Raw genomic sequence first — 12,405 nt, 5'->3', positions numbered from 1 at the left:
TCTGTAACGTGAAGGCGCGATGTCATCTGTAACATGAAGGCGTGATGTCATCTGTAACATGAAGGCGTGATGTCATCTGTAACATGAAGGCGTGATGTCATCTGTAACCGGAAGGCGCGATGTCATCTGTAACGTGAAGGCGTGATGTCATCTGTAACGTGAAGGCGCGATGTCATCTGTAACATGAAGGCGTGATGTCATCTGTAACATGAAGGCGTGATGTCATCTGTAACCTGAAGGCGCGATGTCATCTGTAACCTGAAGGCGCGATGTCATCTGTAACATGAAGGCGTGATGTCATCTGTAACATGAAGGCGTGATGTCATCTGTAACATGAAGGCGCGATGTCATCTGTAACATGAAGGCGCGATGTCATCTGTAACCGGAAGGCGCGATGTCATCTGTAACCGGAAGGCGTGATGTCATCTGTAACCGGAAGGCGCGATGTCATCTGTAACATGAAGGCGTGATGTCATCTGTAACATGAAGGCGCGATGTCATCTGTAACGTGAAGGCGCGATGTCATCTGTAACATGAAGGCGTGATGTCATCTGTAACGTGAAGGCGCGATGTCATCTGTAACATGAAGGCGTGATGTCATCTGTAACGTGAAAGCGTGATGTCATCTGTAACCTGAAGGCGTGATGTCATCTGTAACCTGAAGGCGCGATGTCATCTGTAACCTGAAGGCGTGATGTCATCTGTAACGTGAAGGCGCGATGTCATCTGTAACCTGAAGGCGTGATGTCATCTGTAACCTGAAGGCGCGATGTCATCTGTAACCTGAAGGCGTGATGTCATCTGTAACGTGAAGGCGCGATGTCATCTGTAACATGAAGGCGTGATGTCATCTGTAACATGAAGGCGCGATGTCATCTGTAACCTGAAGGCGCGATGTCATCTGTAACATGAAGGCGTGATGTCATCTGTAACCGGAAGGCGCGATGTCATCTGTAACATGAAGGCGTGATGTCATCTGTAACCTGAAGGCGCGATGTCATCTGTAACATGAAGGCGTGATGTCATCTGTAACATGAAGGCGCGATGTCATCTGTAACATGAAGGCGTGATGTCATCTGTAACCGGAAGGCGCGATGTCATCTGTAACCGGAAGGCGCGATGTCATCTGTAACATGAAGGCGTGATGTCATCTGTAACCTGAAGGCGCGATGTCATCTGTAACATGAAGGCGCGATGTCATCTGTAACATGAAGGCGTGATGTCATCTGTAACCTGAAGGCGTGATGTCATCTGTAACATGAAGGCGTGATGTCATCTGTAACCTGAAGGCGCGGTGCACGTTACCGACTTGCAACATAACTTTATAAACCAAAAACAACCATTACTATAGCAGGAAGCAGCAGCCCCGTACCTGGTAAGGTGACTGGAGATTCTTACCGGTAACTGCAGTTGAGACTAGGCAGTGCTCTGGCAAAAGTACCTGCAGGCTGGCGCTCGGCATTTGTGAACGATAACACAGCAATGTGCTAATGCTCAGCAAGTACAGAGCGTACGCCGGCCATTGGTAAGACCTCATAAAACACCCAGAGCACAAAGAATTGACACCGCTGCCCCCTGATGGCAGCCGTGGGGTAGTGCACTCAAGATATCAACCCTGCAAGGTCTACACCTGCTCTCACTCTGTGCTGTATAATTCCTGTTCTGTCTGATGTGTTTTGCTGAACCTGTCCTCACCGTTTCTGTAAAGATAAATGATTGGTCTACCATGTGACCTGGAAGCGGTCAGTGATTCCATTCCAGGTGGAGCAGAGCCTCACAGCAGTACTTGTGGCCAGGAAATTTTAGGGACCACACTACACACTAGCCCCCCCAATAATCCAACTGTTATACCCATGTGTTCTGGAGCGTGATTTTTGTGGTCTATCCCGGATGAGCAGTCTCATGTATAAAATAACCATAAGACTGATCTGAAGCAGTACATGGGCTATACAAGGGACACATGTGTCTTAATGCCATTACTGTACATGCCCAATTCAAAAGGGGGAACAACATAGACATAATAGAGACCAAATGCAAAATGCATTAAATCTCTGAGAAACGGGCCTGGCAGAAAGAACAGACCGAGACTTCTATGGCTTAAACTTTATTTCTCAAACTTGCTTATTGAACGCGCCCAATCGTGACATAAGCTAGCAGACGGAATTGGCTTTCGGCGAGTCCCAGCAATATCCCAGACGTAGACTCAGAGCTGCACACGTGTAGACATCAGAGAGACATCTAAAAAAATATATCAAAATTGTCTGAGATGTTGAGAAAAGGAATTAAAAGTTTAAAACGCCCATTCCAGCGAAGCCGTTTGCATAGGACTCACAGTCCGCGCGGGTGCTAGAACCGGTCACTGCAGGCATAGCCAGGTGTGTGATTTCCACATGGTCCTCGCATGAAGTCGCTTTACTGACAGGACACCACAAACTCTGTTGGGTGGCTGATCCCATTTCCAGCTCCCGAACCTCAAACTATCTTCTTGTGGTGTTAGAGAGCTCTGCGTATCCTCCACACGGTGTAGTCAGAGGGGCTCACGGCAGGTGTGTATGGCTGGTGCAGTAAGCGAGCGCTGGATGAAGGGTTAACAAACAGTCTCTATTTTGGCATTGACAAGTCCCCAGGAGCAATTTAACATAGTTCAACTCTTAACAACTAGCGCTGTCCGCCCATGTTACATGAAGTCATCAGATTCATTGCCGTCCTGCGGGAAGAGAATATACCAATGATTAGGTTTTAAAGTACCAGTAACATGATTTTATGTGCTGCGTCCCCCCAGGCTCTGCTCGCTGGGGTGTTACATCATTAAGAAGGTTCTGCTGTAGAAATGACACCTTATCACCAACAGCAATGACCATCTTCAGCTCAGCAGCTATACTGTGCCCTCTGCTCTCCCAGTCTATAGGGAAGACCAGGAGCGGGAAGGGGGGGGGTGACCTGTAATGCACAATTCACCTGCTCCTAATAACTCAATGCAAGCCCCGGCTGGGACCTCTGCAGCCCACCACCTCCCCCACCAACCAAGCCTGAGGGCTGGCAGGAGGTAGGCGATGTAGACTGTCAAATGTGCGTACTTTCACAGCCAATGAGAAAACGGGGATGGCTGTTAAGGGTTAAAGTGTCTTCTCCAGCAGGGCCTCTGACTGACAGGGTATTGCTTTCTAGATGGTTTTGGGAAGCTGGTGAGGCAGAGGCCCCTCTGACAAACATTGTGTGAAAATATTATTTTGACAAGAAAAAAAAATAAAAAATGAGCCCTGAAAAAAATTTCAAAACCAAAACAGACGATTATTAAAGCGGCCGATGAAGTTGGGGTAGTGGTGATAATGGCCTACAAAATATAACCTCAGACTAAACGGATACAAAACTTAGGGAGAGCAACACATAGTAAGTTCTCTGCATCACAAAGAAAATTGTAAAAAAAATAATAATATAGGCATTAGAAAAGTATTGGAATTAATTAATGCAAAACTATAAGGACATCGGTGCTATTGATGAGGAAGAGGCTACACTTTTAACCAATAAGAACCCATCTACTCCTGTAATTTATGTGCTCCCAATGGTTCACAAGGACATCAGGAATGCTCCTGGATAGACCTATAAGTGCAGGGACCTCCACTCTAATCTTCCCTTCTGGAGCCATTACCATCTACGGCCCTTAGCTGGCAAATGCCAGTGACACACTCCAGTACCCACACTCGGGTAACCACACTCCAGTAACCACACTCCAGTAACCACACTCCAGTAACCACACTCCAGTAACCACACTCCAGTAACCACACTCCATCTTCTAAAATACAAAGTGGGTTTTTTCCTATAGTAGCCAGGCATGCATTGTGGTTATACACACAGGCAGATTATCAACACTATGTTAATGTCCCATATTACGAAATACAGTCAGGTGCATAAATATTGGGACATTGCAGAATTTTCATATTTTGGCCTCTATTCACCACCACAATGGCTTTGAAATGAAACAAACAAGATGTGCTTTAACTGCAGACTTTCAGTTTTAATTTGAGGGTAATTACATCCAAATCAGGAGAACGGTGTAGGAATTACAATGGTTTCCCTATATGTGCCTCCCACTTTTTAATGGGCTAAAAGTAATGGGACTATCAACTCAAAAGCTATTTCATGGACAGGTGTGGGCTATTCTCTCGTTATTTCATTATCGATTAAGCTGGTAAAAGGTCTGGAGTTGAATCTAGGTGTGACATTTGCATTTGGAATCAGTTGCTGTCGACTCTCAATATGAGATCCAAAGAGATGTCACTATCAGTGAAGCAAGCCATCATTAGGCTGAAAAATCAAAACAAACCCATCAGAGAGATAGCAAAAACATTAGGTGTGGCCAAATCAACTGTTTGGAACATTCTTAAAAAGAAAGAATGCACCGGAGAGCTCAGCAACACCAAAAGACCCGGAAGACCACGGAAAACAACTGTGGTGGATGACAGGAGAATTATTTCCCTGGTGAAGAAAAACCCCTTCACAACAGTTGGCCAAATCAAGAACACTCTCCAGGAGTTAGGTGTATATGTGTCAAAGTCAACAATCAAGAGAAGACTTCACAAGAGTGAATAACAAGAGATATGGTAAGAACTTACCTTTGTTATCTGTTTCTACGAAGTCCATAGGGTCCACAGGGTGACCTTGGGGTATAGCTGGATCCTGGATCCTCGGGCACCACGGAGTTAAAGCTTTTAGCTGCTCCAAGGATGCACTCGGGTCCATCCTCCTCTATACCCCGCCCCCAAGCCACAGGCACCTCAGTTGGTAAGCAGCCCAGGCCGGAGGAGGAGACGAAACAGAGAGAAGGAAGACTGGAACACACAAGAACCATACTCACAGAAATGGGAGACGGAAAACCGGTGACCAGTCACAGAGCCCATATGAAGCCAAGTGCGTCAGGGCGGGTGCCCTGTGGACCCTATGGACTTCGTAGAAACAGAGATAACAAAGGTAAGTTCTTACCATATCTCTTGTTTTCTACTTCAGGGTCCACAGGGTGACCTTGGGGATGTCCCAAAGCAGTCCAACTAAGGGCGGGGACGCTCCTGTGCAGAAAGGAGAACCCGTAGCCCAAAGGATGCATCCTGAGAGGCGAAGGTGTCAAACGTATATAACCTCAAAAAGGTCTGAATGGAAGACCAGGTGGCCGCCTTACACAGCTGAACAGCAGAGGCGCCACGACTAGCAGCCCAAGAAGGGCCCACAGACCGAGTGGGATGAGCCTTAACAGAGGCTGGAACAGGTAAACCCTCCTGCATATAAGCCTCAATAATAACAGAACGAAGTCAATGGGCTAGAGTCTGTTTGTTGGCAGGCCAACCCCTCTTGTGAAAACCAAAGAGGATAAACAAAGAATCCGACTTCCTCACAGAACTAGTCCGGTCCACATAAACCTGGAGTGCACGGACAATGTCTAAGGAAGCCTCCCCAGCCGAAAGATCAGGCGACTGAAAGGCTGGTACAACAATTTCCTGATTAATGTGGAACCTGGAAACCACCTTAGGCAGGAAATCAGGACGAGTGCAAAGCACCGCTCTGTCCTGATGAAAAACCAGAAAAAGGGGGACGACAGGAAAGCGCCCCCAAATCCGACACCCTCCTGGCAGAAGCAATTGCCAAGAGGTAAACCGTCTTAAAAGTTAGCCACTTGAGCTCCACTGACTCCAAGGGCTCAAAAGGAGGACCCTGTAAGGCCCGAAGAACCACCGCCAAATCCCACGGGGCCACAGGTGGCACAAAGGGAGGCTGGATTCCTAAAACACCCTGGAAAAAGGTGTGTACGTCCAGCATAGCAGCAATCCTGCGCTGGAACCACACCGACAGAGCAGACACGTGCACCTTCAGTGAGGAAAGACAATCCTAAGTCCAAACCCGACTGAAGGAAAGCCAGAAAACGCGAAACTCGGAACACCTGGGGATCATATTTTCTGGCCTCTCACCACTGAAAGTAAGTGTGCCACACTCTGTGGTAGATCCTCGCGGAAGCAGGCTTGCGCGACCTCAGCATGGTGGTAATAACGGAGCTAGAAAAGCCCCGAGACCTCAGGACGGCTGTCTCAAGAGCCACGCCGTCAAAGATAGTCGACCCAGATCTGGGTGAAGACAGGGCCCCTGAGACAACAGGTCCCGCCGTTGAGGTAGGAGGTACGGAGCGTCGATGGACAGGCTCCACAGATCGGAGTACCACGGCCTTATGGGCCACGCTGGGGCCACCAGGATGAGTGTGCCTCCATCCTGCTTGAACTTGCGCAGGACACGAGGCAGCAGAGATATCGGAGGGAACAAGTAAGCCAGGTGAAACAGCCATTTCACCGACAGCGCGTCTATCAGATTTGCGCCTGCGTCCCTTGTCCTTGACCCGTACACGGGCAGCTTGTGATTGTAACGGGACGCCATCAGGTCCAGCTCTGGCAGCCCCCACTTGTCCACCAGTAGTTGGAATACCTCTGGATGAAGCGACCATTCCCCGGGATGCACGTCGTAACGGCTGAGGAAGTCTGCCTCCCAATTGAGGACTCCCGGGATGAAGACTGCCGAGAGAGCTGGAAGATAGCGCTCTGCCCAAGCCAGGACGCGGGACACCTCAGACATCGCAGCTCGACTGCGAGTCCCTCCCTGGTGATTGATGTACGCCACCGTGGTGGCGTTGTCTGACTGCACCTGAACGGCCCTTCCGTGAAGAGCGGTGCCGGACGACTGCAGGGCTCTGTACACTGCCCGCAGTTCCAGGATGTTGATGGGAAGAATCGCTTCCTACGTTGACCAACGACCCTGAAGTGACAAGGAGCCTGTCACCGCCCCCCAACCCCGGAGACTGGCATCTGTGATGAGCAGAACCCATTCCGGGATCCAAAAGGGACGCCCCTCGAAGAGATGAGCCGTCTGTAGCCACCAGGCCAGGGACAGACGCACCTCCGAGGACAACACCAGCATCTGAGAGCGGATCCTGTGTGGCAATCCGTTCCATTCCGAAAGAATCAGCCTCTGCAGGGGCCTGGAATGGAACTGGGCAAACTCCACCATGTCGAATGCCGACACCATGGACCCCAAAACTCTCATTGCTGAGTGCACCGACACTCTGCCCCTGCTCAGACAACTGTGAATCCGCAGCTGTAAGGAGGAGACCTTCTCTGGAGTCAGAAAAATCCGTTGCTGACGAGAGTCCAGCAGGGCCCCCAAATGAACCATCCGCTGTGATGGGATGAGGGAGGACTTCTTCCAGTTGATCAACCATCCGTGCGCCTGTAGACAAGCGAACGTCTGGAGATGCTGGATCAGTACCTCCGGGGAGCTTGCCAGCAAGAGGTCGTCGTCTAGATACGGTAGCAACCGTATCCCCTGGCTCCGAAGGTGAGCCGCCATGACCGCCATCACCTTGGTAAATACCCTTGGTGCCGTGGAGAGGCCAAAGGGTAGAGCCCTGAATTGGTAGTGGTTGTGGAGAATAGCAAACCGCAGAAACAGTTGTTGCGATGTTGCTATAGGCACATGGAGGTAGGCGTCCTGGATATCCAGGGAGACCATATAATCCCCCGGTTCCATCGCCAGAATGATGGAATGCAAAGTTTCCATCCTGAATTTGGGAACCCTGAGAAACCTGTTCAGGGACTTCAAATTGAGGATGGGGCGATGAGAGCCATTAGGTTTCTGCACCAGAAACAGCGTAGAGTAATACCCCATCCCACGTTGAGATTGTGGTACGGGTATAATGACCCCCGCCATCAGCAAGGCCTCTATGGCTTCCTGAACCTGCAAGGCCTTGGTTTTGTCCTGAGAAGGACTTGTGCAAAAAAACTGGCGAGGCGGCATGTGCCGAAAAGACAGGGCGTACCCCTGGGAGACCACTTCTCGCACCCAGGCATCCGTGGTGGTATTGTGCCAGCACTGGGCGAATTGAAGAAGTCGGCCTCCCACTCTGGGGTCCCCCAGAGGGAGGCCCGTCCCATCATGCAGAAGGCTTATCTTCTTGCTTGGAAGAAGGGCGCCTAGCACTCCAGGCTTGCTTCTTTGGCTTTGAGGCGGTCTTGGTTGCGGACTGCCTCGGGAAGGACTGACCCTTTGCCTTGCCCTGAACCCGAAAGGAGTGAAAGGCTGAGCTTCGGACCTTAGCAGGTGTCGTAGCTGAAGGAAGGAAGGCTGACTTGGATTTTGCCAGGGTATCTACTATTTTGTCCAGGTCCGGACCAAATAGTAACTCTCCATTAAAAGGTAAGGCCTCCAAGCCTTTCCTTGAATCAGCGTCTGCTCTCCAAGACCTCAACCACAAGGATCTGCGAGCAGACACTGCTGCCGCCGAAACCCTAGAGGTCAGCAGGCTAGCATACAAAGATGCTTCTACAATGTAGGAAGCGGCATCTCTCATCTGTCCTAACAACGCCCTCTGGACATCCGGAGCTTCATCCGTAAACGTATCCTCAAGGCGTTGGCCCGACCCTCAATGGCCTTGGCCACCCAGGAGACAGCCGGGCTACAGCCCCTGAGAGAGAGTAAATAGACTTTAGACAAGTCTCCACCTTCCTGTCCGTAGGATCCTTCAGCGAGGATATAGACGGCAATGGCAAAGTAGCACTCCTGATGAGACGTGTTACATGGGAATCGACCGCAGGCGGAGGTTCCCATTTCTTACAATGCGCCTCCGGAAAACGGATAATTGGACGCCAACCGCTTCTGTGGCAGGAAACGCTTACTGGGTGTCTGCCAGACCACCGCCATGTGATCAGTCAACTGATCAGACAAGGGGAACGCTGCAGAAGTAACCTTAGCTTTTTTAAAACTAGGATACCTCGACTTGGGAGCGGGTGCCTCATCCTCAATCAGAAGAATGGCCCGCACCGCCTTAACCAGAGCCCGCACATTGATGGAAGACTTAGAGTCTACCTCCTGGACTGAGGCATCTGAGGCTGAGTCATCCTGCACCTCACCATCATCCGAGGACCGCTCAGAGTCCGAAAAATGCGCAGCCTGCGCCATAACTGTGCGTTTAGACGCCCTGGAGGGCACGTCACTGCGCAACATCGACTGAAAAGCCGAAGATGCTGCCGCCAAATCTTGGACAGTGTGGGAAAGCGCATCCACCCAGGGTGGAGGAGCTGCCACAGGAGCCTGAAACGGCACCACAGCCTGCTGCGCCACAGGGGTGGACTGTATATACATTGGCAACCCCGCATAGGGACCAACAGGCTGAGACCCTGGGGGAGTCTGCAATAATTGTGGGACACCCGGGGAATGGGGGATGGTAGGCTGGGGCAACGCCCTAGTAGGGACGGCAGTCGGGACCGACAGACGGTCCGCAATGGACACCAGCACCTGGGAAAACATCGCCCATGGTGGCTCCTGCGACATAGGAGGTTTAGACACACCAGGGACCGCCTGGCACCGTCCGCACAGGCCGTCCTGTGACAAATCCTCCCTATCCACTCCTGCAGAACAGCGCCTGCAGGAGAACAATACCGGAGCCACGGAGTGCTCAATCTCCTCCTCAGACATGACAGACTATATAATTAAATATACAGTTATGACATAGGAAGAAAACGTGCGCACTCACCAGTGTGCTGGACAACAGCCCACAATATGGCCCTGTGTAGCACACAATTGTATGTGACGGACCTCACAAATACGTGATCTATATAAGTGAGGTCAGTAGAAACACCCTTCCCCCGCACACCTGTAGGGCTTGTAGGAGAAGGAAAGGGATAGGTATAGGCTGACAGTAAGTAGAAATTAGCACAGACAGGCAGCACTAGCAAAAGTCACATACCATGCAGGAAGATATACTCACTGCACCTTTCCACTACAATCAACCTGCCCAGATTCAGTGTCTGGGAGGGCTATAGCGCTCCTGATCGGGGGAGAGGTACACAGGGGGACCGCTCCGCGTGCTCCCTGAGAGTATCTGCGCTGCCACTGGAGAAAATGGCTGCTGGAGACCTCAGAGGAGGAGTGGCCGAGTAACTGCAGCTCAGCGACGCCAGACTACTAGCTGAAAGGCGCGCTGAGCTGAGGGGAGGAGCCGCTAGACAGGGAAGGCTTCCTCCCCTGGCTAGCATATTAACCCCCGGGTTGCTGGCATCCCGCTTGCCGCGTTATTCACCCTGGTGGCCTAGTGGTCTGGCGGGGTATGCCTCCAATGGAGGGGGAGCCCGCCGCCACCGCTAGCTCCCCCGGTCTGTCCCCTAGACCGGGGGCATGGGACTGCATTTAAAAGGAACCCGCGCACCGCCGCTAATCAGTGGTGCGCGGCTTATCTTGATCTCCCCGGCGTCTCCGGCAGCAGTGTCGGGGGAAACCAGAGTCCAGCTAGTACAGACTCTGGCTTCCCCCGCCGCGATCCCCAGTTCAGTGCTGGCGTCGCGGCGCCAGCAGGGAGAAGGAGCGGCAGCGTGGGCGTCTGTACAGACAGCCCATCGCTGCCGCTCTGGAGAAAAAGAAAAAACTGTAGTCAAAAAATAAATAAATTTAACTAAGTTAAAAAAGCTTTAGGGGGCTGCTCCTGCAGACCCCCCCCCGCAGGGTGACCCGACTCCGGCCGGGCACCATCTTAAACTGAGGTGCCTGTGGCTTGGGGGCGGGGTATAGAGGAGGATGGACCCAAGTGCATCCTGGGAGCAGCTAAAAGCTTTAACTCCGTGGTGCCCGAGGATCCAGATATACCCCAAGGTCACCCTGTGTACCCCTATGGACCCTGAAGTAGAAATAGAGGGTTCACCACAAGATGTAAACAATTGGTGAGCCACAAAAACAGGAAGACCAGATTAGAGTTTGCAAAACAACATCTAAAAAAGCCATTACAGTTCGGGAACATCCTATGGACAGATGAGACAAAGATCAACTTGTACCAGAGTGATGGGAAGAGAAGAGTATGGAGAAGGAAAGGAACTGCTCATGATCCAAAACATACCACCTCATCAGTGAAGCATGGTGATGGTAGTGTCATGGCGTGGGCATGTATAGCTGCCAATGGAACTGGTTCCCTTGTATTTATTGATGATGTGACTGCTGACAAAAGCAGAATGAATTCTGAAGTGTTTCGGGCAATATTATATGCTCATATCCAGTCAAATGCTTCAGAACTTATTGGACGGCGCTTCAGAGTGCAGATGGACAATGACCCGAAGCATACTGTAAAAGCAACCAAAGAGTTTTTTAAGGCTAAAAAGTGGAATGTTATGCAATGGCCAAGTCAATCCCCTGACCTGAATCCGATTGAGCATGCATTTCACTTGATGAAGACAAAACTGAAGGGAAAATGCCCCAAGAACAAGCAGGAACTGAAGACATTTGCAGTAGAGGCCTGGCAGAGCATCACCAGGGATGCCCAGCGTCTGGTGATGTCTATGCGTTCCAGGCTTCAGGCTGTAATTGCCTGCAAAGGATTTGCAACAAAGTATTAAAAAGTGAAAGTTTGATTTAGGATTGTTTAGTTTGTCCCATTACTTTTGGCCCCTTAAAAAGTGGAAGGCACATATAGAAATCGTTGTAATTCCTACACCGTTCACCTGATTTGGATGTAATTACTCTCAGATTAAATCTGAAAGTCTGCAGTAAAAACACATCTTGTTTCTTTCATTTCAAAGCCATTGTGGTGGTGAATAGATGCCAAAATATGAAAATTCTGTCAATGTCCCAATATTTATGCACCTAAGTATTAAATAAGGTGGCTGAACCAATGTTTAACCTGACAATTCATTAGGGACCAGTGACCTCTCAGGCACAAGGCACTAGTCCCTGGAGTTGAATACTGGATTAAAGTGACGGAATGGCTGCCTCCATTGTCGTATTGGGGACAGGAACATGTATGGTCAGAGGCAGCATACACACTCCGAGCTCTTATTGGGGACAGGAACATGTATAGTCAGAGGCAGCATACACACTCCGAGCTCTTATTGGGGACAGGTACATGTATAGTCAGAGGCAGCATACACACTCCGAGAGAGCTCTTATTGGGGACAGGAACATGTATAGTCAGAGGCAGCACACACACTCCCAGAGCTCTTATTGGGGACAGGAACATGTATAGTCAGAAGCAGCACACACACTCCGAGAGCTCTTATTGGGGACAGGAACATGTATAGTCAGAGGCAGCATACACACTCCTAGCTCTTATTGGGGACAGGAACATTCAGAGGCAGCGCACACACTCAGAGAGCTCTTATTGGGGACAGGAACATGTATAGTCAGAGGCAGCACACACACTCAGAGAGCTCTTATTGGGGACAGGAACATGTATAGTCAGAGGCAGCGTACACACTCCGAGAGCTCTTATTGGGGACAGGAACATGTATAGTCAGAGGCAGCATACACACTCCCAGAGCTCTTATTGGGGATAGGAACACGTATAGTCAGAGGCAGCACACACACTCAGAGAGCTCTTATTGGGGACAGGAACAT

The 12,405-nt window shown here is 50.4% G+C and overlaps 1 protein-coding gene across 2 annotated transcripts in view; it reads right to left on the bottom strand.

Moving 5' to 3' along the window:
- Positions 1-2,088: 2,088 nt before the first annotated feature.
- Positions 2,089-12,405, bottom strand: part of CCDC25 (coiled-coil domain containing 25) — a 72,070-nt gene continuing 61,753 nt past the window's right edge. For both annotated transcript variants that reach the window (XM_088465723.1, XM_088465722.1), the window contains exon 10: positions 2,089-2,707. In XM_088465723.1, the coding sequence (XP_088321849.1) occupies positions 2,678-2,707 (30 nt within the window). In that variant the 3' untranslated portion in view covers positions 2,089-2,677. The remainder of the gene's footprint in view (positions 2,708-12,405) is intronic.

The sequence above is a fragment of the Taudactylus pleione genome, unplaced genomic scaffold (assembly GCF_031769625.1).
Source record: "Taudactylus pleione unplaced genomic scaffold, aTauple2 ptg000063l, whole genome shotgun sequence".
In the NCBI taxonomy this organism is placed as follows: Eukaryota; Metazoa; Chordata; class Amphibia; order Anura; family Myobatrachidae; genus Taudactylus; species Taudactylus pleione.
This window is presented reverse-complemented; position numbering and strand designations above follow the sequence as displayed.